The sequence below is a fragment of the Parasteatoda tepidariorum genome, chromosome 1 (assembly GCF_982258835.1).
Source record: "Parasteatoda tepidariorum strain Cologne lab strain chromosome 1, Ptep-v5.0, whole genome shotgun sequence".
NCBI classification, from domain to species: domain Eukaryota; kingdom Metazoa; phylum Arthropoda; class Arachnida; order Araneae; family Theridiidae; genus Parasteatoda; species Parasteatoda tepidariorum.
This window is the reverse complement of record NC_141755.1, coordinates 113,567,543-113,595,418: the sequence shown is the minus strand read 5'-3', so window position 1 is coordinate 113,595,418 and position 27,876 is coordinate 113,567,543. Positions and strand designations below refer to the sequence as shown.

Below are 27,876 nucleotides of genomic sequence, written 5' to 3'. Positions count from 1 at the left end.
TATTGGGAGAGTGAGAATTTAATAATCACTGTTCGTTTCATGAAGTTGCGAATTAATGTTTCGACAACTGATCAATTTGGTCTGAAAACTGATTTTCGGGAACAATCAACCATTAGGTTTTTAAATTATTCCCACCAATTACTCCTAATATTGCTGCTGTTATCAATGGCCCGGCCCCATTTTAAAACCTCATTCTGTAATCTCAGGTCTGCTCTTAGAATAAAGTATAGAAAAACTTTTGTGTCTAACAGTAAAAAACACACATTACATTTAACAACACTTTTTATTTACGTACAGACTCTGGAAATACATAAACTTGGAAATATTTAACAGGATTATATTTAACAGCTTTTCTTTAAAAAACAAATTTTCTACATTAATTTTTATCGTCCGCTCCTTCAACAAAAAATGTTACAGTCAGTATGTCAACTATGTATGAAATTAATACAACCGTATTGATTTTAACGTTTTATAAGTAAGCAACAATTTATAAGAAAGTTTTGGATGTCATTGCAGGTGTTGGAGCCACGTAAATTTCCATTCCCTGAAACTTGGTTAACAGTTTATTTTATGTGCAGTAATATGTGCCATCAAATAAATTTATTGTACAACCGGGCTTGGACGGCAGACTCATTTCTGGGTTTACAACTACTACGGTTCATCTCCATAAACTTGCAACATGGAACCCAATCCAGAAGACCAGGAAACTCCTGGACCAAACAAGCCTTCAAGGAGGACCTTTTGTAGCAACTAACCCGCATTTGCGTTACATGGAGAGGAAAACCTGGAAAACCTCCCACGGTTAGCCCGACGGTATGGAGATTTTAACCCACAATCCGTCTACACTCAGGATATTTTATGTCAGCACTGTGGTCTGTGCCGGTAGAATAATTTGCCTGCAGCATCTGGGGATTGGAACTTGAGATACCTCATTGGGAGGGCACCCATGAATCAGTTCTTAATTTCATTTGCAAACAAGATGTTCTTAGGATCTCGCTGACACATGAATCTGCAAAATTGCAAAGATTCAGTCTGAGAAAAATTAAACTTTTTGTTTTAAATAGAGAGAGAGAAGAGAAAAAGCATGGTCTCACCAGCTATTGAAAAGTTTTCTTGGTGTGAGAAGCCATCTTAAAATAGCGCAGTTTTTCCATAGACTCTTCTAATGCTTTTATTCGAAGCTGTGCAGTTTTAGTTCCCCGAGGCTTGTTCAACACCAGCATTTCAAGAAGACAGTCCATCCTGAAAAATACAAGACACAAAAGCAGTACCTATACACATATCGAAACCAATGAGGTAGAATAATCCAACATTCTAAACCGAAAAAAAGTTATTAAACAATAGTAATAATGCACTTGCTATAATTAACACTCATTTCGCGGTATATCAGTACAATTTAAAGTTAATCACAGAAGACGGTACAGTACTTTATATAATTATCACTAACAGTTATGAATGTTTAAAAGAGTAACGTAAAAAATATGCTTTTAATTCCAAAGTAGTGATACTAAAAAAGGCTTTTAGTTAACTCTTTAGCAATATGTAAACAAGAGTCGTGATGGCTCAGGTGTTAGAGCGTTCGCCTTCCAATGCCTCAATTCTCCCCAAATCCTTAAAACTATTCTTCAAAGACTGACATTTTAAAGAAATTTCGACATACCTCAGATTTTTTAACCCTATGTGAGCACAAGTTTGAAAAATTTAGTGATTTTCATCGTAAATATTTTTGAGCTAGATTTTTAAATGAATAATTTCGGAAACAAAAAAATTATTCGTACAGATAGATCTCAAGGCTTTCAAAGTTATTCTTAAGAATTCGATTAAAGCCTAGTTCAAATTTCGAATAATACCATTGTTAACATTTTAGAAATGCACCATTCTATCACTTAACTAATTTTACCCAGCAGCTATGTTTTTGCCCTTTTAACCAGAAAATATTATACTCAAAAAATTTCAAGCACTATAAACGTTCTCTTTCTAAGATAAAACGTTAGCTGGGTGATTTTTCAGGGCACGCACTGGCAACCTTTAGTTACAGTACAGGACCTTACTCTATTCCACCTCAGCGTTTTAAATTATCTAAAATTTTCCTGCTCTATTTAACAGTCAAATATATGCAGCTGTAAGCGCCAGAGTTCTTCAGAGACTTAGGGTCACGGACATGCGGGCTAGCATCGCAGTTCAGGACCACCCAGTTCTTTTGACACCCCGGTTCTTACGGCAACGTAGTCGAAAGAACGGAAAAGTTCCAAAACGGCTGAACAAGTGTGAAGCTCGAAGAGGGAGCAGAACGGCCGTCTACCACTCCCTATTCCGATTTCACACTTGTTCAATGCATTGAAAATTTCCGTTTCATAACACGTTCATCTGTGTTTTAAAACGAATGAGCCACGTATTTGCCAAAAGTCGGCAATTTGGTTCAATAAATCAGGCGAAAGCGTAGGACCAAAAAATCTTCCTTGTGAACGTTTATAGTGTTAAGAATCCATAATGCTTAAAAAGTTTATGTTTTGCATAACGTTTTTAAAGATATCCACTATTTAATATACAGACATAAGAAGGCTCTTCCGATTGCTATCAGTGTGACCTTCATTGAAAAGTTACGGACAACTATGTATAAACTTAATACGACCCTAAAGACGTTAACATTATCTTAAGCCCCGGCATCCACTATGCCATAGAGTTCAGACGGGGAATTGATAACTCTTTTCCATAGAACAATCTATTTAGCATTCATTCTTGATCCAGCACCGTTGCGTGTAGGCTTATCTCACCGTCTATGATATCGATGTTAACATTTAATTTAAAAAAAGGAAATAAGTTTGAGTCTCATTATTAAACTAATGTTTTTGTCCTTCCTTGCTCCACAAACTCCTACAGAAAAATTGCGCAACCGGCATTGAACAACAGACCCATTTCTGGATTTATGACTATTATTGCTCAGCTCTGTAGCCTTTCACTTATACCCCAAACAGAAGACAAGGGAACTGCAGGAGGACTTTCAATATAACTGTATTTGTGTTACATGGAGAGGAAAACCATCAAAACTTTCCACGGTTAGGCAGACAGTAAAGCGATTTTTAACCCATGACCCGTCTACCACTCAGGATATTTTACGTCAGCACCGAGATCAGTGCAAGCCGGATGCGGAATACGTATCGATCAGCCATCGCTGAAATTCGAACCCGGTTCACCTCATGGGAAGGCGAACACTGTCCACAGAGCCATCAGGGCTCAGCATTCATTTTAGGCAAATTTCGAAGTTTTCACTAGCTAAATAATTCTATTACCTACCCACCTGTTGCTTTTGTTTATACTTTAAGTTGCCTCTTACCCTCCCTCCCTCAATTACAGGTTAAAATATTTTATTTTCGTTCTTAATTTTTGAAGTATCTAGATTTTGATTTCACAGGAAAAACAGGGTGCTACTTGTACAAAAATCAACTTAAAATTTTGATTTTTTTTTTACTAGAGTAAAATCTTAAAAAGCATCTTTGTTTGATAATTTTTATACTTCATTTTTCTTTGAAGTCAAAATAAGCTGAAAACTCATGACGTCTGGCAAGCGTGATAACTTTTCTAAATCGTTTCAAGACAGAAAAATCTTTGTTTATAACGAGTTCTAAAAACATTTATTCGCTTTCGGCTTTGGGGCAAAAATTCCCTTGGGGGAAAAAGCATTTCTGTTATTAAAATTAACAAAGTTACATGAAAGAATGGAAGATATTTTTACTTTTGTCTGATATTATGGAAAAAAAAACATTTCACCTTTTTTTGCTTTTTGCATCACAATCCCTTAAGTTATTACTGTGGGCCACCTCATTCGGAGCTTCGGCAAAACTTGAACCACCTCATTCGGAGCTTCGGCAAAACTTGAACCACCTCATTCGGAGCTTCGGCAAAACTTGAACCACCTCATTCGGAGCTTCGGCAAAACTTGAACCACCTCACCAGCTTGTTGAAACTTCAGCAACAGCGTATCGAATAGTAAGACAATTCTGAAAAATACGACACAAAAACAGTACCCACGCACAAAGCAGAAGGATAAATTTATAGCGATAATCTTATCCAATAATGCAGAATTTAAATATTTAAGAACAATATTATTTGATATAAAGTACACGATTTAAGTAAAAATGTGAGAATTTAATAAAAACCAAACAAATTTTAAAGATACAAATGTTTGCACCAACAATACTACATCAGGACGCTAACATGCTGGAGTTTTTTCGTAGTTAACTAAACCAAAAAATAGGATGACGTACCGTTTGTGATAAAATGGTTATAGTTAAAATTTGCTTTGTTTTTAGTTAATTTATCACATTTTTACTTAAATTGTTTACTTAAGACAATTTTAATTTTAGCTGATTATAGCACTTTGCCATTTTGACTTGAATTAAACAAAAATGGTGACCATAATTTAATTTTAATACTTATTAGATAGAAATACAATAAGTTATTAAATAAGTTAATATTAAGAGTTCACTTCCTCTAAGGAACATTCAGCCAACACAGTACATTTTAAATTAAACCACTGGTTTATTTGATCGTACAGTTCGAAAACTTCACATGAAGTTTCTAACCAAAAGTTAAATACTTGAAAGTCTTTCAATGCATGAAAAGTAAAAAAGAAATTTACTTTTAAACGATATTCTAAGGTAATGCTAAAAAAGAAGCTTGGTTAAATTCATCTACATGTAAACAAGTTTTGAATATAAAATATTCAATTAGCTTTAAAAGTTGGAATTTAATACCAGCTTCAAATGCTTTCTATGTCTATATTTTATTGTAAAGCGAGAAACATGGCGTTTTCAAATTACGAGTTTTTACTTTGAGTTTTGATTTTCATCTACATTGTCTTTGTTACATACAGATGTCTCGATTTCAACAAATATCAAGAGTGTAAACAAAAATATAGAATTCCATAGATTAGATCATTAAATTTAATGGAGTAGAAATAAAACGAACAGAAGTATATCAAAATAGGTCTAAACAATTTGAATAATTTTTCAAGAGATATAAAAATACTCCTGTAAAAAACTGAAGTTTATATAAGATCTATTAAGAAACAGATTTAGTTTAAAGCTAGAAAATTACGTTAATTTTGTAACAAGCGAATGTCTTCTAATAATATGTTAAAAATTTAAATCTAGCAAGTTTTAAAATGAACTACACATTTTTATACTATGTTTCCCACCTTTGCACGCATCATAAAACAAAAATGAGAAAGTGTTTTACTGAACATAATTTTTTCCTAACAGAACTGAAAACTTTTGATGGCTTATAATGGGTAAACATTAAAAAAATTAACTTTCATAAATATGAGACATACTAACAAAAATTGGATGCACTCTTTTGAAAAGGAACTTTTTTAAAGAACGCCACGAAATAGTGAGGTCTAACAAATGCAACTCATTGGCAAACTGAAATGTCACTTAACAAATCAGTAATTGACTTCAGCAAAAATTAAAAGTTTTAGTTCTGTTTCAATGTGAATCGTTAGTAAAATTCTTTGACTTCTTGTGAGTCAAGGACTAACGAATCTTTAGTTCGAGAAGGTATTCGATTGTTGTAAGTGCTTTGAAATCCTCATTAATGTAGTCAACCCACCTTATTGTCTTGTTCTGGTTCCAATTTGTTTAAAAGGGAGGTAATTTACGCCGCACTAGAGCTGCAGAATGGGCTCTTAGTGACGGTCTGGGAAACATCGCCGAGGATCATCCTTCCCTGCTTTGGTAGCCCGATGACCTGCAAGCGAAGTCTAGCACTTTACGGTAGAACAGTTTAGCTAAGACTGATATGCAGGGTGATCAAGGCGGTTCTCTACCCGCTTACTGACCACAGCTAGTGATGCTTGACTTTGGTGTTCTACTGGGAACAGTGTCTTTATGATCAGTTCACTTGGGGACCAAATTTATTTAAAGAATCTGAATGTTAAAAATTGGTCCAATCGGCAGATGTGTCCAGAAAGTCCGATGCAATTTATTGTTGTTAATACCAGACTATACAGCGCGTACAGCTCATTGTATGTATGATTTCATTTACTTTTAATATATTTCACCCAGAATCCTCTCAACTATTTTTAAGAAAAAAAGCTAGTATATTTTCAGATAATTTTGATATAGCCCAGGATTTTGAAATCTGTATAAGAGCAGGATAGAAAAGTTTTTGGCAATTTCAACTTTCAATATTTATATTTTCTAATATTAAACTAGATTTTCAAATTAAAAAAATTTCGTAATTAAGAAAGAGTTGTCCGTACATATAAACCTGAAGCCTTTAAAAGCTAATCTTAAGAGCCAGATTAAAGTTAAGCTCAAAATTGGAATAATAACATACATAATAATTTCAAAATGTCACATCCTATTCCATCTCTAATCTCATCTAACAATAAATATCCCTTTCGACCGGAAAATATTGTGAACATCGAAATTAATGAATTCCAAGCACCTATAAACGTTCTTTTTCTAAGGTTAAACGTTAGAGCGCCGGGTGGTTTTTCAGGGCACGGATTGGCAACCTTTAGTTACAATCCAGGACCTTACTCAATCCCACCCCAGCCCTTTAAATTTTAACTAGAGCAGGTAAATATAATTTAGATGATCTAACAGTGAAAGAGATTTAGCTGTAAGCGCCAGAGTTCTTCAGAGACTTAGGGTCACGGACATGCGGGCTAGCATCGCAGTCCAGGACCACCCAGTTCTTTTGACACCCCGGTTCTTACGGCAACGTAGTCGAAAGAACGGAAAAGTTCCAAAACGGCTGAACAAGTGTGAAGCTCGAAGAGGGAGTAGAACGGCCGTCTACCACTCCCGATTCGGATTTCACACTTGTTCAATCCTTGAAATTTTCCGTTTCATAACACGTTCATCTGTGTTTTACAATGAATGAGCCACGTATTTGCCAAAAGTCGGCAATTTGGTTCAATGAATCAGGCGAAAACGTAGGACCAAAAAATCTTCCTTGTGAACGTTTATAGTGTTAAGAATCCATAATGCTTAAAAAGTAACTTGTGCACTTGCTGCTCAGATACACTACTGTGCAAATTAATTGGGACAAGCTCAAAATTTTTCACAAATAATGTTTAATCACTATAAGTTAACTTACATGCATGGTATAGCCATCTAATATGAAATATGTCCTCCTTTAGCTCGATATAGATCCTGTACTCGGTTTGGCATGGATTCTACTAAATTCGAACATAAATTTTTGATCTCGTCATCGTGAAACCAAACTTTTATAACATTCTCAATCATTGATTTCTTGGTTGAGTATTCCATTTGACTCACACGTCTCTTCACTATACTCCACAAATTTTCGATGGGATTGAGATCAGGAGAATTACCTGGCCAATCCAAAACCGTTAATTTCTGTTCTTGAAAATATTTCTTTGTCATCTTAGAATTGTGGCGAGGAGCGAGATCTTGTTGAAAGACGCTAACACCCCCAGCGAACGTTTGCATCAAAGGTACAACTTTTTTTTCTATTATTGGAATGTACTTTTGAGAGTTCATCATTCCTTCAATCGGTACTAAGCTGCCAGGTCCTCCAGAGGTAAAACAACCCCAAAACATCTGCTTTTGGGGGTGCTTAACTGTTTGAATAATATGTTGTTCCCTTATGGGTTCTCCAGCACTTCGTCTGACAAATCGTGGTCGAAACCCTTGCACCAAAAAATGCGTTTCGTCGCTGAATAAAACTTTTTTCCAGTCTTGTGCAGTCCAGGATTTATATTTCCTAGCCCAAATCAAACGTTTTCTCTTCATTACAGGTGTTAATAGCTGTTTTTTTATTGGTTTTCTTGCAATTCTCCCAGCTTCATTAAGCCTTCGTCGGACTGTCGATGCATCGATGCTCACACCAGTAGCTGATAAATCTCTCTGAAGGTCTGTACTTGTTTTGCGAGGATGCATTTTACTATTTCGTAATAGAAATTGGTCTGTTCGAGGTGTCGTCTTGCGTTTACGTCCACATTTACTCTTTCGTTTCGGAGACACTGTACCCAAATTCTTTTGCATATGAATAATCCTCGAAACACTCGATTTTCCAACTCCAACTGTTGCAGCAATATCCCTTACAGTCATAGATGTATGCTGACTAAGAGTAACAATTCGAATTCTTTTCCTGGGACTGATATCCATTTTTTTAATACACGTCAGAAACAAACAATTCATACAATCGACCGCTCCTGACAGCAACTGAATCACGAATGAAGGAGTAAATTTTGACATAAGATGATCACGTTGTCAAACCGGTTTAAACCAGCCAAAAACACCGTGCTGTAAGAAACTACAGTTCAAACCGGTTTGGGCTGGAAATCTCCGGGGGAAAAAACAATTTTCTGAAAAAATTTGTACCAATTAATTTGCACAGTAGTGTAGTTATTAATTATCATCATGATATAAGATAGACATAAGCAGGCACTTCTATTTACTGATCAATCAAAAATTGTAAGAGTAAAATATTGAAATAAGATTTTATATTTTTAATCGTCGTTGAATAGTAGACCTAATTTTGGGTTTGCGACTACTATTATTCTATCCCGTCGCCTTTTAATTTTGAGTCCCATCCAGAAGAAAAAGGGACTCCTGGATCAAGTATTGGAGTATGTCCTTAAAATATACAAGTCTATTTTAATATTTTAACTCCTATATGAGTAATCATAATTGAATTTACTAGCGTAGATAAATATCTACACTATTTAAGATCAAATTAAAAAAAAAAAAAAGATTTAATGTTTCTCAGGGGTGTTGAATAACTTTCCATAAGGACACAAACTAAAGACTGTCCCTCAAAATTTTCTGAGGAAAAGTGAACAGGAAGTTGATGGTATAGTGCAAGAAGAAAAAAACACATTTCCGTCTTTAAGTTTAATTAATTTACTCTCACTTACAGAAAAAAAGCTAATTTTTTTTTAAAAAATGATTATATTTCTTTCCAAGACGTCTCGATTAAAAAAAAATGTTCTACTGTTAAAATTTTTCTTCTCCAGGATTTTTACATTGTCTTGGTAAATATTTTTATCACCAGGGATATTGCTTACATTAACATAATTCGTATAATTCTGCCAGATACTATAAGGTGGGCTGTAATAAAAAGATGTATATTATTCCAATTCTTTAGGTCAGATCTGCTATATAATTTTTTCTTGAAGACAAACATGTAAATACAGCTCTGACACAGTTGCAATCCTAGCAGCTTGTCACTCAATTGTCTTAAGCGCAAAACCAAAAGCGAAACTATGTGATATATTACAAATTGTACATAAAATATACATTATAAACATTGCATTTAGCAGTGAGCTCAGTTTAAGAACAGCAAGAAAAAGTAAAGAAAAATATTTTGCTAAGAACCGATAATTACCAAATTTGAATTTTAAAAATCTAAAGATAACTGCTTTCGAATTTTATTGGACAGGATAATAAAAAAATTACATTACATTGTACATTAAGTACATTGTTAATTTTTTTATACTTAACTGACATCACGACATTTATCACTGCTTTATATTCCTCGATTAACAAGTATCTGATTTTAACTATTTCATTATTAAAGTCTCCAAAACTAAAAATATATTAAAGCAATCTCATAATTTCACCTTTAGATTTAATATTCAATGTTTTACATTTATAAAGCCATGAATCAAATTTACTTCAGAATTGTAAAAATGTGCCAATGTCTGCAGTTAAAATTATGAAATTGTAAAACAGAATTTAACTTATCACGATTACGAAATTATCGTTTTACGATTATTATTTTAATTTTATTTTGCGAATCAAAGTAAAAGTTATTTCTACGAATTCGAGAAGAATCTTACTGTTGTCAATTATTTCATTGGTAAATGAACTTGAAAGAAATGCCTAAAGAAAAATTTTTTAAAAAAGTAGTAAATTTCTCATCTAAGATTGCAATCGGTTTCTGACCGAATCGTGGAAGGAAAATATTCCCTAACCACAAAGAAAACATTCCAAACCATTTCATTTTTAGATAATATAAATTTATACAATTTCATAAGAGAGAAACTTCCATTGTACGACTTACCATTACAATACATACTGACTTCTAAACACAGGTAATGTGGCTTCAAACACAAGTAAATATTTTGAACTTTTGTAGATCATTGATAAATAACTAAAAACTAATCTCACTGGCACGACAGCCCATAGAGGGCCCAAGGCCTACTGTGCCCATCTCAGTCTTCTTGACCTTGGGCTCTGGGGTGCAGGAGCAGATGTTGATAAATATTTTAGTAAAATCAAAACCACTTTTAAACGAGATTATGGTACTACATTTTGAAGCAACCATTTAGTTATTTGTATTCATTAATTTGAAGTAAACGCTCATATTTGTCTTAAACTCATGACTTCTGGCCCCTTAAATTTTTTGAAATTAATCTATGGCTACTTGTCTCCTTAAAAAAATTCAAATGACCTGCATGTTTTACCTAAGCATTTTTTACCCCCCCCCCCAAGAAAATTATGAAGTTCTCTAATTAAAATTTAAGAGCTCAATTTATACTGTAAAACATAATCAATTGTACCAGAACAAGAGCGTAAGGTTCTTAATTTTCGTTATAGTTTTAGGGACAAAATAATTTTTTGAAAACACATTAAACACATTTATTTAATTCTCAGATCAGAACCAAGTTAAGAAAATTCTTCACATCTTTAACTTGATTTTCGAAACTATTGCAATGGGCAATATTCAGTCCTTTAATTCCTGCCTTTAAGTAGAATTAAATTTTTAAAGCAGTATTCGTGCACATTTGCAGTATATGTCATCAAGGTTCTGAAAAGTTGCAAAAATACTGCACATCATAATTCAACATTCTTAAAAATGCGTTAACAAAAACTTCTTGGTAATCAAATAGTTCATTGTAAAAAAGAGAATAAATAGTGTAAATTCTTTATAAAAGGAATGAACTAAATGGGTAAGAAATCTGGACGCAAAGCTGCTGAATAAAACTAAAAGAGTTGGCAAAACGAACATTGAAGAAATATTTTAAAAATATTCTGGTTTCAAACCGCAAGTCCAGACTTCTGCAATAAAACTAAACAGGAAACCACTTCGATAAAAAAAAAAGGTGGAATGAATATGTCTAATTTTAAGATTGAATAGCGCTGACGTTAATACCATGGATAGCGTTAACGTGGGCAGCAAAAAGATGGAAAGATATTCTACATATCTAAGCCCTGTTAGAATAAGGAAGAGAAAAATAAAAAGGGTAGAGAGATGGAAGAGAGGTGAAATCATGTGGTGCTAACAGAATGATCTGATATCCACGTTAAATCGAATTCAACCGCTGTTTGTGACAAAACTTTCGATCTAACATCGCAATGCTTAAACTTAACCAAACTGATATAGCACAATTTTAAGTTATAACTATTCGTGTCAACTAGTCTTAATTCCTTTTCATGTTTCGTTTCTCCCTTAACCATGAAATAAAATTTCCTTAAAGTTTAATCGACTAGTGGATTCAACTGTAGTTTGTTTCCTCTGTTTTGAAAGTTAAATATGCACCAATAGAAATAGTCACAACGGCATGAAATTGCAGATCCCGCGTTTAATCGTGAATAAACTTTGTCCCATACTTTGTCCTAAAATTCACTGCAGCAGCAGATATGAGTGAAATTGTAAGTTCTGAAACAGCTGGACGAATATTAAGTATGACGAAGCAGCAGAACGACTGTCTGCCACTACCACGTCAGGCTCCACACTTGCACAGAACTTCCATCTACATTCTACCCATACCTACTTCGATTAGAGACCAACAATCTGGTCAATGCCGTTGTAGTGACTGGTGAAACAAAAAATATTGCGATACGATGCAAAAATCGCTAAATGCCTAATGAATTCAAATTGTATTACGTGTTGGTATCTTAAAAATAAAATCTTGAATACACATTAAGTTTTAACTATTCCAGTTCTTGCCCGAAACATTAAGCGTGGCAAAAATCTCGATATTGAAAGACAGAAATGCTGACACAAGTGAATTCTTTTAAATATTCAAATGCTTCATTTATAGTAATATTCGAAATATCTAATTCAGTGTTAGTTGTAAAGAGAAAATAGAATGCTTTTTTTTACCAATTGAAGGGTAAGCCTATTGTTTTTTCGAAGATAAAAATATAACCATTTACAACCAGCTAAATACACAATTACCCTACATCTTGATCGCAATACTGACACTAAATGAATGTAACAGGGATAAGCGACTTATAAAATGAGACCATCTATTGAAGATCCTTTGTAACATTAGCTTATGATTAATTTTCACGAAGTTTTAACTTCAGTAGTAAAAAATGTCACAAGACATTTGATGTCACTATAACTATTCTAATCATAAAATTAACTATGTAGGAGGCTAGAAAGAAAAACATGCAACATGACAAAAATTTTATATTTTGAAGTTTCGTTTACCAATAACGGACACAAACTATACAATGAACAACACTCTTGTTACCAAAATGAGAATAGATTGAACAATGTTCAAGTTTCTGATCACAAAATTCATTTTGTTTCTTTGGGGAATTCAAAGAAAAACGTGGTACCATTTAGTTTCAATCTAAGAAATCGCGGGAAATTTAGCTAATTAGTTTGAATTACCTTCACTGTATGATTTATTTGAATTGAACTTAGTAATTTCATTTTTGAAATGCTAACTGTGCATAATGACAATGTTTTAAATATGTATTACAGTCAAGTAGAAATTTGATAATATACATTAGCTTCTAAAGTTTCAAACGATTACACTTGTTGAGAAGATAATTAAGATTACATGGTTTTTTAAAATCTTACTATTAACATAATGAAATTAGGACTGAAAGCGAACATTTAATGACTCCAGTTTTAATGAAGTTAAATTAAATACATAGACAGCCCACCAATAAAATCTTAAAATTTTTGTAATTTAAATAGGTCATATTATTAAAAACTATTAAAATATAATTACTGTTATTCAAATATCATAATTATTAAATTAATTTACTTAATGACAGGGAATCAAATTAAACTGATGCAAAAGAAATAATTTTAGTTCAATTCCAAGCTCTGTTGATGACGTATTCTTTCCTACCATTAAGATATTCAAATTTTATAAAAAATAAATTTAAAAGCAGAGTAATACTTTGAGCTACCTAGTTTTTATCTTTAAAACTTTTTTTTTAATTTAAAAATATCCTATGAATAAAAACTATTTTCTTAGATTCAAAATTTACGACGTTGTTTTTTGTAAAATTATGAATTTGTAATTTGTTAGTGAGCATACATGGCAATACTTTTAATGTTACAATTCGCACTTTTATTCTTCTAATTTGGTTCCTTTGATTTTTCGTTGATTTGAGGAAAAAACTACAAATATGCAACGAGAATATCGAAATAAGTTTTATTAGTTATTATAACATTTTTGAAAGTTTCTGAATTTTTTCAGTTAAATGTAATATTCAACAGTTAACTTATTTTCGGAACACTTTTGATGATTGCTATTTCCACAAAAAAAAAGTTTATCCCGCGCCTATTGCTGATCTGATTTCATAAGAGCCAATAGTTTCCTCCTGCCGGCTACCATGGAATGTCGAAATAGACAGTACAGCTATCTGAGAATAATTATAGCATTCAAGTATTTAAAAAGTTTAATTTTATAAAAATGGTGAGACATCTTACAGATGTCTGAATCAATAGTTTGACATCTTATTGATGATGTATTTTAAGTCTTTCAACCCCATTTTCTTAATTAAAAATATTTCTTTTCCATAAACTTAAAAATATATTTTCTTTTTTTACTAAACAATGGGCTTACGGATGAATTTCCTTGCCCAAAAACAGAACGGGAGTACATAAGCAACTTAATATTTTTGTCTATAAGTCTAATAGTTATCTATCTGAAAAACAAATTTTGTCCCAAAACTAAAATTATTTAGAATTTAAGTACAGTATAAAAATTATGCCTTATTTGGTTGAAATATATATGCATTAAAAATTTTGAGTGATTTTATAACTTTTTTTAAAATTATTCTATAAAAATATTATCTTACATAATCAATTTTTGTGCTCAGTTTTTGATTATGAATACATTTAATATAGTATATCTATATCAAATTGAATAACTCCTTTAAAATATTAATTTTATAACGTTTAAAGTACGAAATTTAATACCGCGGGTTTCAAAGATTTTTTGGCATATTAATAGAATTCAATTATTTATCTATTTTTTAAAACAAAATTTATAATGTATATTGAATTTGTTCAACAAATCAATTGACTTTCGGAAAAATTACGAAGATTTAAAAAGATTAAGATAAAATTTTTTTAAATGCAAACATTTAATTTTGATATTTTGTTTCGTTTGAGTGTTCAATACTAACCACTTACACAGCATTTTCATAGAGTTTAAAATTATAAATTCAAAGGAAAATTTGATACAATATATAATTTAATAAAAAATTTTAATTAAAAATTTTACGTTCATGCATTATTAAAGAAATTTAAGATTACCAGATGTGTTCTTAAATATAGTAACTTTGCTTTGTACTCTTAACAACACGTTGAATGCCATTGGGGTCACAGGTGACAAGCGAAGACAAGATATTTAGGAAACACATTAGAGTAAGTTTTGATTACAAAAATTAACTGTTTTGTTGTAAATAATATTTCATCAATACACAAAGCAGACTGAGAAAATAATTTTGGCCAGCTGTAATGTAAAATTAGCTTGATATCTGACGTGCTAATTTTACTGTTATTCTTTTATTTGCTAATTTTCAAACATCCAAACTTTGCTCTTTACTGATTTTTTAAAAGTAAAATTTCCATGAAGGAGTAATGTGATAAAACTTCACATAATTTCGAAATTCAATTTTAGCCTTTTCGTTAATCCTGTAGAAAACAGATTACAAATTTAGTTGAAACTGAACTACTATTTACAATGCAATATTTTTTGGAGTTTAGAAAACCTTTGAAAGAATAATTAAAGAAAAAATCAAAATACGAGATATTGAAGAAGAATATACGAGATTTGAGAAGATATATCCAGTTGAAAATACGAGATTTGAGAAGATATATTCAGTTGAAATTTGCAAGTACTCTTCATGTTCATTATATACTCTAAAAATGCGACTATTTTATACGAGCCAATCTGCATTATAGACATTCATTTTTTTAACAAATCTCATTTTGCTCTGAATCAAGTTAATGTTATTTTTTTTACAGATATGTTATGAGGTTATGGGTTAGTAATTATTCAGAGCAAAATAAGATTTAATAAAATGTATTTAAATAAAATTTATTTAAACATTTACAATTTTATAAAACAATTTCCGCGATGAAAACATACAAAAAGTTATTCTGAAAATAGATTTGAAACCTAACGGAAAACACTAAAAATTACGCAAAGAAATGAAACATTTAATGTTCACGATTTTTTCCTATTCAAATCTAAGTTTTTTTTAAATCATGTTTTTATAAGTAGTTTGAGTAATATCTTAATTTAGATTTACTCTGGTTTAAACGAAACTTAAATGCATCTAGTATTTTCAAGTGTATAATCCATTCAAACTGTACAGAGATAGACTTATTTACTATATATCACTTTATTATATTACTATTGGGGAAGCTGTTTGAGTATTTCTTTTAATTCATCTGATGCAAATTTAGAAGATGGATTCTAACAGCTTTATTTTCAAGTAAACTTTCACCTAATTTCTAAACTCCAAACGAAAAAATATCCATAGAAATTTCAACTCTCAAATCTACTTTAAGTATTTCATAATATTAAACTGATAGTCTAAAAATAACCATATTATGGTTCTAATTATTTTATTTATAAATTTATACTCAGGCAAAAAGAAAGTATTTTGAAAAATAACACGCTCGCAGCCACCGTGGGATTGAAAGGTTCACACCGAAATTTGAAAAAAAATAAATTCGACGTATACGTCGAATTTATTTTCAAACTGTGTTCCTACTAGTAACACTTCTCCCAGTATCACTGTCTGCGGTGAGTCTACATGAGAAAATTACTTTTAAAAAGTACTCAAAATAATCATAAATTTTATTTAAAAAGTTGAAATACGAAATTTATAAAATTTTATAAATATCTTAAAGTTTATTGAAAGAGAAAACTTAAAATAACCAGAAACCAAAACATGAAAATTTTTCGCAGAAAAAGGATTTTTAATTTGGTAAATTTTTTGAAGTTCCACATTTTATATAATTTTATTTCTACTTTCAGAAACTAGTTTACCATAAATTCACTTCAGACACGTTTGATAAAAGTTTGTTCAAAAAGTTAAAGAAAAAACTATTTGTAGGAATCTCTGAAATCTACTAAATTAAAAATTATTTTTTCTAAAAATGTTAAAAAATTTTATTTTAAAATTTAATAAAATAACAATTTGTGATAGATATATTCCATATTGAATTCACTCAAAATATTGAGCACAAAATCTTTTTAAATTCAATGATATGAACTTACACATTTAAATTGTGAAATTCGAAAAATATTTATACAAAATCAAAAAACAGATTAGACTCCTTAAATTTTTAAATCCATACTATATTTCAATTAAATAAACATTACATTTCAAAACTTGAAAAAAAATTTAAATTTTGTGCTAAAAGTTTTTGGTTTAATAACATTAAATTATTGAAATTTTTGAATATTTTCAATGCATACATACGGTAGACAAAAGTATTGTTTGTCAAACTCAAATGAATAAATACATCTTAAGGTCTGGTTTCTTAGGACAAGCGCCTTATCTGGGCGTCAGCGGGACGTCAACGTCCCGCGGCAGCCAACAAAATACTGGTTTGTTAGCTCAAGGCCTGGTTTCTTAGAACTAACGCCTTATCTGGGCGTCAGCTGAGAGTTGTAGAAGAGCTGACGCTAAAAAAATACTTTTTGTTAGCTAAGCGTGAGCAGTCGATCCAACGCAGGCATTATCTCTCATTGCGCATGCGTTAATAACGTAAACAAATATTTATTTTGAATATGTGTTGATTTTGTTATTGTCGACCAGTGTTTTCGAGAACAAATAATGACTTTGTCCAAGAAAAAACACATTACAGCTGAGCTAAATGAAGAGTGCTATGTTTAATGAAGAAGCTATGTTTAATGTCAAAATCAAAATCTTGGCTGATTTCAATGTGCTGTTGGATGTTGTCCGCCATTGCTTCTGTGGTTAACGTCACGCTGTAATCCAACTGCAGTTGAGTTGGACGGCAATTGTAGTTCAAGATGAGCGTTCGATGACGTATACTATCAAACTCACAAATGGACCAATCAGAGGTTAGCGCTGATTTCCAGCTGACGGCGTCCTGTCCTAAGAAACCAGGCCTTAAGATTGAGTTATTTTTCAAGTAGAAAATGTATTCTGATGTAAAATTACTTTTAAAAAAATTTAGTCTTTAAGTACTTCTTCGACTAAAAACTGGAACCTCAACATATGTCCATTGGTTTCTGTCCTCGCGCATAACAAGGACAAACAAATGTATTTTTAGGAGATTTCAAAATTTATAAATAGAATGTCAAAAATTTATATTCCAAGGCTTTGATAATAGCGTACCCAAATCATACGACCGATAATTACCATTAGCGTACCGGATACAACTAAGGGATATTAACAAAAACCACTAAAGTTTTGACTTTAAATATTTCAAGAGTGTTTGTGGAAGCTAGCGGCGGAACTCTCTCCCAGATTTCATAGAGAACTTGATGTCAAGGTATACAGTACAACCATATCAGAATAATTATAACCTTTAAATTTTTAGACGTTTGATAATTTATTAGCGCTTTTTAGAAGTTTGATAACTTGAAAATAGTATACACACTTAGTTTACAGAATTTCAATGCACATTCCACATCTAATTTTTTTCGCAAACCTTTCAAGCTGAATTCTTTCTCAACAAGACATTTATTCTCCAAAGATCCTTCGACTATTCCAACATAGTTAGAAACATTATTTTCAGTCACTCAATGACTTTTGCAGCAGTTAAGTGCTCAAAAGAGTCATCCTATCCCGTACAAGAAATTACAATCATCAAGAGTTAAGCCAGCCATGGTGGCTCAGAGAATAGAGTGTTCCCAATCAGGTGAACAAGGCTCGAATCTCAAAAATGGCTGGTAGATTAGAATTCCGCACCAAACAAAATGCTGACGAAAAATATTAGGCTAAATTGTATATGGATCGCGGGTTATAATCCCTTTGCCGTCTGGCTAACTGTACGAGGTTCTTATTTTTTTTAAATCGTGTAACTCGAATGCGGGTTAGCTCCATAAAAAAGTCCTAATCTTTCCCGCCAGGAAAAATCTCTCACAATACTTGATCCAGGAAATCCCTTGTCTTATGGATTAGGTTCAAAATTACACACTACGGAGTTCAACATTAATAACCGTAAACTCAAAAATTCGGTAAGCTGCTCAAAGATTGTTTATAAAATCATCAAGAGTTTCGAAAAGGTTAACTGTTAAAGACTACTTAACCAATATTTGATAATTTAAATTTTAAAAAAAATTCTCAAAATTAGCTAATTTTTAGACATTTGTTACAAAATTTTTTACTCTTTCCCTCAAAATGCAACGAAAATACAAATAAAAAGTTCTAGATTTAAAAAGTACCGAAGTACGTACTTTACTTTCATTATAAGAAACAAAAGTCGATGTTTTGCCATACTTGGCGGGCAATGCTTCGCAGGGATTAGGCGGTATCGGTCCTCATAATTCAAATTAGTAGAAATATATTTTATGAGATAGAATATATTTCTAAGAGTAATTACTACTTGCACTAATTATCAAGTTTGTTTAAAAATTTGTTATTTAGGGGCAAGACTCGTTTATCAATAAGACTCCCGGAAGCTCAACGGCAACGCTTCGCCCAGTCGTGCCACAGGTCCCTGGTTCCTTGGGCCAAGCAAGGTTGACTCAGCCTTTCATCCCTTTACCCCCCCCCCCCGTATTCACCGTTGACTCTGACCTAGCGCGCAACTCCCAATTCCGAAACCTTTTGGAAACTTTGTCCGAGAGTTCAAAAGAGATTCCACCATTATTTTTTGACCGTCGGTTTCTTAACTGCGTGTTACTTGACCGGCAGTTATAGGCATTTTCCTATTAGATAAGAAACAAGTGATAACCGCGTTGCTTGTTTACTCGTGAAGTTGCATGCTTGATTATTTCTACCAGTTATTTATTTTTTCTTCTTAATTTAACAAGGCTCAAAAGTCGCATGATGTCGAGACTGAAAAATAACTGCTGATGTGGAACCAAAGCTTGGGATTATAGAAAATAAGGAGACAAAGTAACATCGGCCAAAAAAGCTGAAGCTTTCGCGGAGATTGCGGGGCAGTTCAGTAAAACTGCTGGAGACAATCCAGGAACTGCCCTGCAATTTCGGCAATGTTACATAAACGTTTAAAAAAAAACAAAAAACAATTTAATAAAAAAGCTGTTAAAGCGAGGCAGCATTTAAGGTTAACTGGGGGAGGAGAAAATGCATGCCCCCAGTTAACGGTACTTATCAATGCCTCTATTAACCTATCCGTTGAGATCAAGTTATGATAATGATTTCATGGATATAGAAAGTAAGTATTATTTTATAATTTTTAGTTATATAACACATGTGTTAAAATTAATGTTCAGAGAATATTTATACTGACGCTCTGGGAATAATTTGCAAAGTAATTTTCAATAAATGCAAGTTTAGTTATTATTTTGAAATATAAAAACCAAGTTATAAAATGCAAAGTGTAAATTTCGATTCTCTGCTTTTTTTGTTGGACCTGATTGTAAATTATCGATATAGTTTTATCATTTTATTGAAATATATCGAACGAGTCCAAAGTGCCATTTGATATAACTTTAGAAACGCTTAACCATTGAACACTTAATTTAAATCCTTGAACTAATTAGCACTTTTAATTCTATATTGTTAATGTTGTTTGATCTATCGTACTAATTTTTAAATAAATATAAAAAATCATATGAGGGTCAAATTTCTATATCTCATTTCAATATTTTTCTGTACGTGGATCTTTATTGAAAATTCATGCTCAAGAAATCAAAGTATAATGAATAGATATTTCTATGAAAGCCTTGTTATTTTGCGTTTCAATTTAGTGGTTTCATGCTAATCTCACTCGTCAAAAGATATTATTTGAATTTATTATGGTTATAAACTATGTTTTATTTTGTGTTGAGATCCACGTGGCAGAATCGTGGGGACATTGTTGCATAATATTACAGAATTCCTGCAGAAATATTTTTTTTATTTGAAAAGAGGTTCGAGTTTTTATCTGCAAAATTTTTCAACACATTTTTTTCCTACCGAACTTTCTGCAGAATTATATCAAAAAAATCCCGTTCTCGCATATCAGTGATGAAAAAAATGCTCGTGATTTTATTATTAAAAAATATACTACATTATTAAAAAATATATATACTGTTCTGTTCCATACACAAAGTCTATTTTTGTAAGCAAAAACCACTTCTGTTACTTTAAATAAGTAACATCTATATTTGCTTCTATTAAAAATGTTTCTAAGAAAAGTATTAGTATTAGAGATGTTTGTTGCAGAAAGCTCGTAAAATTCTCACAAGAGTTGAAATATTTCTACATTGTGATTTGTTAAATCAACTACAAGCATCAAGGCACATTTTTATTGAAGTATCCAAAAGTTACAGCAAATTCTTGTTTCCTGCCAAATTGTAAATCACATATTGTCATTATAATTGGCAAGAAAAAGAAAATATAGTATGAAACCATTCAACTTATTATTAGAATTTAAACAATGTTTATTAGTTGAATAATGTTAATTATTGATTGATTTAACCATATCAGGCAGGTTGCAAAAATGTTTGACAGGTACATTTTGTGCTTGATGGATGTTGTAAAACAAAAGCACATACTAAACATCTGTGGGGAATAACATACAAAACTTGCTTACATTACCTCTGCATATACATTTTTCATGAATGTAATTTATATTAAATTTTGTATAGTGTGCCTATGAAATTGGGAATTTTGATTTACCTTCTATATGTACATATCCAGGGACCGATCAGGACAAATTCAGGCCCAAGACCCAAATTTTCCGGGCCCCTCACAAAATATTTTGAAATTAAGTTTCTGAAGAATAGTCCTAACAATAAAAAAGAATCGATTGAACTGCATGATTCAAGAGAAACATTCTAAGAAATTTTGAAAACAGACAATTGAAGATTATTTTTCTGAGATGACACATCTGTATATTAAAGCAAAATATAAACAATGTTGTGCCAAAATAAAAATAGTTTGGGGACCACAAACAATTGAAATCAGTGAACAGTTGGATTGTTTTATTTAGTATCCAACACAAAGCTTTTCCCATTAGATATTAAAGGTTATTCCTTCAGTAGGGTCGATAAAATGAGTGCTAAACTTTGGGGGGGGGGAGGGCTCAATCGGAACGTCTGCTGTTGCATATCAGGTCAAGAAAACTGAGATGGGCACCCCTCTTTTGGGCTGTAACGCCTATAAGTTTATCAATAATATTTTGTTATTAACAACTCTTGATGAACCAATAAGAATTATTTTTAGCCGGAATATTACGATTCTCGCCCGCCTTTCAGTTATCATTAAATATTTGAAAAATTAATTTTTGATTAATGATAAAAATTTTACTTTAAAGAAGTTATTTACAAATCACTGAATTCCAATCTTGCTTTAACAAAATAAGTAAGGATAATCTGTATCAGATTATTTAGCAAATGAGATATATTAAACACTACAAAATATGCACAAGCCATTCAAAATTAGAATGAATTATCAGCATTAACATTTTGAAAGACTTATAAAATGACCTTTTATGATGAAAACAGGTGGCTTTGTCAGTAGGTATCATCAGAAAAACTCAGAAAATATGACAAGACTCCCAGAAGGCAGACCTAAAAGTGAAAAAACATGTTCATGAATACTAAAATAAAGTGTGAAACAATCTGATATAAGATTAATGTAATAAAGTATGGTAGCAAAAGTGTTCAAGAATAAAGAACCAATATTTTGGTTTTGAAACAAACTAACGTGCAATCAAGGAAAATTTAAGAATCCTAATTCTGAAAAATTTCTGGCATATAAACAGTCGAACTAAAATCAATCATATCCGACAAAAATCAAAATTCCGCTAAAATATATTGTTAACTTAACATTCAATTTACAAATTTGATAAACATCTCTTAATATGGCTTAAAATTTAATCTTTGAAACACTGCTCACTTTCAAACAGTTTTTTTAATTTGTGCTTATTTGCAGTTATTTAGATATTAGATAAACAGTTACTCATCATGAAAATTACTTTAATTTAGAAAGTCAATTTTCGATAAATTTTAGATTATGAAATTTCTTTTTAAATTTCTTTATTTTAGTACAAATATAACTCTGATAATCTAACAGACATTTTAGTTCATATTAGATAGCTCTTATAATTAACATATTTTATTGTTATTAGAGCATCAAAAAACAGTGTCCCATCTTTGCCCTCAAGTAACCTTCCAAATTTACCAAACTATCAAAACTCAGGATTTTAAATAATCTGTCATCTTTAATTAAAATTTGATTCATTTCCAGCTTACGAACTCTGAAAGTTTTACAAACAAACGTCTATTAAAATAAACTATAAGCCAGCTTATAGTCTAAACTGACAGAAATTAGAGCACCGAAAAATTTGGGTATAAACTACACTTTCGACCCTTCATTCAATCTTTTTTTAAAAAAAATGATCATTAAAAAAATTAACAGTAAAAATGTTATTGAATAATTTTTACAATAATTGAAATTTATTTAAATTAATACGAACTTTGGCGAAATTACTTCTTCCAAAACAGGAAAAGCTTAAGAATGTTTTTTAACACTAGGTTTACGCGGGACGCGTCATTTTGACGCATTTCGAATTTTATAAGGAAAATTACAGAACATTTTTATTTTATGTCTTGTAATGACTTTTATCCATTGATTGAGGTAAATATATGTTGAAGTCTATTTCTTTCAAAATCTTTGAAATTCTCTTTGTGGTACATCTCTATAAATATGCGTCAATTTGACGAGATCGTAATTTCGACAAAATTTTGAGTAAACATGCAAACTTCACATCAATAATTAATAACTAAGAATCTATAAGCAACTATTGCGATAGGCAATAATAGAAAGATCAAACGCAGAATGTCAATTGATATCAGATTTTGAAGGTTTCAGTTGTTTAGTTAGAGTATTGAAAAATAAAATACAAGAATATTTCATAAATATATATCACATATATTTTTCTTATAGTATATAACTACATTGTTTTCTAGTGCAGAGATGCCAACTGCTCCGGACATGCTAAAATAATTAAAAACGGTAAATAACTAAGTAAATTTTGCAAGTGGTGAATTATATAAGCCTACGAATTTTAAGGCAGTGCTCTGGGCAAACCTTCAGTCGATCCATTGGATCATCAATAACCAAATCTTCAATTCGGATTCTCTTTCCGGGAACGGAAGAGAAGGAGTTTCTTGATCAAAATGGTTAAAGAAAATTTTAGGTACAATATGAAGTTTAATTGGATTAAAGCCGATGTTGGCTACCGTGGCAATGAGGAGGCTGACAGTCCGGCTAAATTAGCACGCTAAAAACCAAAAATTGATTTATACGAAATTAGATCTAAAAACTCAATTAAAGCAGATATCTTTAAACAAAATTTACAAAACCAATGGGTCAATATTTCAAATCAGGGAAGAAACACATACGAATACATTAAAAAGGTAAACCACAGGAGAACCCTATCGAATTTCTATATTAATCAGTGTTTAACTAATCACGGAACCCAGGGTATGTACCAAGCAAGATTCCACAATAAAACGGATCAGTGCCAAACGTGAAGTTGTCTAGACGATCTTTAACATATTACTTACCTGTCCGAAATCTTGGGACATCCGTAACCTATACTTTCCAAATCTGACTATCAATTTGATTAAGAAATTATGGACAGCCCCAAGGATAAGTAAGGGAATAGAACAGATAATTAAAAAACATTTTGAAAACAATCTTCCAGAACGGGCGGACGATTGAGCGTTGTTGTAAATTAAGTGCTTCGATTGAACGATTTTCGATTGATTGATTTTCAATTCATCATGTTTATAATAATGTTTGTAATCAACCAGTACTTCCTGGATGTCCCCTGACGGTAGCGGGACAGGGTTGAGTAATAAAATATAAGCCTACAAATTATTTAGAAATAGTGGTGGATCTACTAAATTGAATTTATTAAACAAAGAACCACAACTGATAAACTACCACTTTAAAATATATATTTGCTGTCCGGAGCAAGTTGGCATCTCTGTAATGGCTGTTATATGTATTCGTTCAAATTGACGAGTGTTCGTAGAAATAGGTATATAAGAAACGTCAGTAAACCTAGTGTTAATCATGAGGGTAAAAAATTATTTTCTAACAAAAACCTTAAAAATGTCGTTCAAGTGCGAATATTGTCACAGATTTAATTGTAATTGCAAAGATTTAAATTATAGCAGTTTCTCTTACAATGTAAGGTTATAAAAATACGTAAGTTTTGTATGACAAAATATCTATGAAATTGCATGAAAAACACAACTAGCATAACATTTAGATTTATTTTGTTTAATGGAGTGCAGACTCTTCTAGCGCGTATTCTCAAGTCATCAAACTAAATATTTAAATACTATAATATTGGAGAGTTAAAATTCTAGGTGCTATTTAGAAGTTCAAACTACAATTTTACGAGCAAAGCATTTCAGCTCACAATAGCATAAAGCATTTCAGCTCACATACCAACCATAACGTTTTTTTTCCTTCTTCAAAACCATGTAAATAAAGAAGTTTTTCATAGTTAAAAATCTAAGAATATAAGCAGTCTTCCACTCTCCAGAAAAAGTACTTTTGTCCAGTTAAGTGGAAAACTAACCATGCAACAAAATTAAGCTACATCGAATTGTAAAAAGGGAGATTATACTAAGGAATTATTTAGCCATATGATTCATCAGTCAATTCGAAATTACAATATTATATTCCAAAATTATATCAGAGCCATAGATTTCCATTATATAGCAATCTAACTGCAGTGTGGCTTAGCGGAGACACGCGAGGAAATTAAGAGAAATTATGTCCCTCAAAAATTACTTAAAATCCAAATACGCAAACACTCTTATCGCGGAAAAATAGTAACCGAAAAAATAAAAATACAGTCGGACCCTTATTTAACGAAGTTGCTTAATGACGATAATAAGTTCGTTACATAGAAAATTCGCTAAATAGAAAGTCACCTTTTGAAATACTTAAACGACACAAAACAGGTTTTATATTCATAAACAGTAGACATAATTAAAATAGCAATTAATACACCTTTATCTTGCTATGTAGTAGCTATCTACAATTTATTTTGAAATCTTAACCATAAAAAGACATCTGCACGGAAAGCAAGAACAGAGCAAAACATTATCCAGTGTTACACTATCATGCTACATACATTTTAAAACTAAAAGAAGCTAAATATATGTATAATATTATATCTGAATTTATTATAGAAGCAACATTAAACATGCATTTCCACATCCGTTCTTAAGTTTAATGGCTACTGATAAAATCCGTTAGTTTTTTTTTTCCATTTCAAACGAAAAACTCAAACAAAAGAAGGGATTTTACTGCTTTCTCTAAAAGTTAAGTGGCTTCAAAAAATTAAAGGGCATTTTCCCCATAAAATGCGTTAACAAGTTTAAAATGTTCTGAATTTTTACGGAAACAGGGAAAGTGGATCTCAAAAAAAGTTCGTTAAGTATAAAATTCACTTTGCTATTTGGAAGTTATTTTACGAATAAATTTCCAAAATGTTCTTGGTTTCTCGAAAAAATTTGCAAAATTGAGAAATTCGTAAAAGGGAAGTTCGTTTAATAGAAGTTTGACTGTATATGCCTATTGAGATATATTTACAAAAATACACATTTGTGAGGAGTTTTTATTCTGAGAAAATGAAAATATTGTTTGAGAAACTTTTTCAAACCCCCAAAATTTGTTACGAATTTTCAATAATTAAGCCTGATATAGACATTAACTGACTGTTTAAAAATTCAGAATTAAATGTTTCACGTTATGCATTTATAAGAGTTAAAATAAGGGCAGTTTAGGATTTTACTTTAATTCAAAAGTCTTGAAGTCTTGCATATTTTCACGGTATATTACAGAAAAACACTTTAGTAATAAAAATAATAAACAGCAAAAGTTGGTTAAATTTTTTTACAGGCTATATATACAACTTTTCAAAATTAAGTTTCTTTTTGAGAACTTTTAATATAAATATATTTTTGAATTAAAGTACAAAAATTTAAGATTTTAAACTGAAGCAATGCACAAGTATAAACCCTTAAACTAAAATTCGCACATAATTCAATAAGGAACTATAAGTTTTAATAAGTAGAATATTTATCTTCACTTGAAAAATTTAAAGAAGCATTTATCGTAGATAATTTAAGATTGTCCTAGTTTCATTTACAATAGAGAAATACAATAAAATAAAGCACGTAATGAAAAAGCTAAATGGCTTAAAGTTTACTCTATAGTTCGGAATGTTACACATATAGTTCGGAAGTGTAACAAGCATAATTTTTTTTTTTTTTGTTGAAGAAAAACGATGGTAGAATGTACCAGATTTATGGAAGGTAGAATGTAATAGAGTTTAGTAAAGACAAAAGTAAACTCAAATACTAACTAAAAAAGAGAGTCAATAAAAAAACAAATATCAAGAATACAAAATTATCATCATGTATTTTAAAAACATAAAATGTTCCTATTAATAATGGCACAAGAAAAACATTAATTTTAAATCAAATCATACAATTTGAAGTTTGACTTACCGTAAGTTTAAGTTTAAGAAGACAGCAAGGAATCAACTGGTTAGGAATCCACTTATGGCAGAGTTGAAAATTATCTTAGCAAACCAAAAACACTTGGGCAACACGTAATCCAGTGTCCACAATTGCCGGCAGCCTTTCGACGAATATAACGTCAACTGACGTAAACATCTTGAAAATTAATTTTTTTTCATCTAACCAGTTAAAATTTAACATAAAAACTAACACAAGAAGCAAAATTAGTAAAAAAAATAAACTGTGAGAAACGTGACACGTTAAATTAAATTAAGTAATTTTAAATCATCCAAACTCAGCGACTTTCACACCGCATTTATTGTTCAGCTGCCTTTTAAAACAACTTTCGCGGTTTGATGATGATGATGATGTGGGGGGGGGGATCTCTGCTACTCGCTTTTATCCCCCTTGCTGTAAGGTGTATTTTTGTGAGTTGAGTTGTTGATGCTGAAGATGATGACGATGAGGTGATGAGAGTACACGCTGTTCTTGAAGAAGCGAAACAAGTTTACAGTAGAGATCAAAATTAAATATTTTCCAAAACACTTTTGGAGAGGAAGATTAGAAAAAATTAAAAACTAGCATTTGGTGGTTCCAATACTTTTGGAGAAACACGTTCATCAAAACAAAAAAATAAGAAAAACATACTCTTTTTCCCAGGCGCTCAGAGAGGCTTAAACTAAAACTTAAAAATTAGTAACTGCATTTAATTATGGATTTGAAAACTGGAGGCTAGAAACACTTAGTTGAAATTAAAAAATCCACTAAATTTTTGAGAAGATTATCGTATTGGTTATAACTAAGAAGACGGTAAAGGGAGAGTGGAAAAACTCCGATTGAGGCGCGCAGTGTTTGTCTCTGATGCTCGAACTTTTTGCATTCAAAGAGGAGGTGGATAGCAGATTCTGGAAGTTGACAATGATCGCACGAAGGGGAGTCTACGAGCCCTATTTTTGCATAAATTTCGTTAAGTTGGATTG

At 31.4% G+C, this 27,876-nt stretch overlaps 1 protein-coding gene and 1 long non-coding RNA gene across 3 annotated transcripts; both read right to left on the bottom strand.

Annotated features, from left to right (window-relative positions):
• Window positions 1–269: 269 nt before the first annotated feature.
• On the bottom strand, window positions 270–12,751 carry LOC139425163 (transposable element Tcb2 transposase). Of its 2 annotated transcripts, XM_087150559.1 has the most exons (3): window positions 3,947–12,751; window positions 1,095–3,882; window positions 270–1,009 (listed from the first exon to the last, which is right to left on the bottom strand). In XM_087150559.1, the coding sequence occupies exon 1, from the start codon at window positions 8,229–8,231 to the stop codon at window positions 7,125–7,127; it is 1,107 nt and encodes a 368-aa protein (XP_087006685.1). In that variant the 5' UTR covers window positions 8,232–12,751; the 3' UTR covers window positions 270–1,009; window positions 1,095–3,882; window positions 3,947–7,124. The 2 variants fall into 2 exon arrangements, with proteins under 2 accessions (XP_087006685.1, XP_087006678.1); XM_087150552.1 differs by having other exon boundaries at window positions 1,095–12,751.
• Window positions 12,752–20,633: 7,882 nt separating this feature from the next.
• Window positions 20,634–27,585, bottom strand: LOC147816741 (uncharacterized). Its single transcript, XR_015428917.1, has 2 exons — window positions 26,885–27,585; window positions 20,634–21,913 (listed from the first exon to the last, which is right to left on the bottom strand). It is a non-coding gene; the product is annotated as an uncharacterized LOC147816741 (long non-coding RNA).
• Window positions 27,586–27,876: the final 291 nt, after the last annotated feature.

Excerpts from the sequence above, each read along its gene's own strand:
- LOC139425163 (XM_087150552.1), bottom strand. The coding sequence starts at position 8,231 with ATGTCAAAATTTACTCCTTCATTCGTGATTCAGTTGCTGTCAGGAGCG.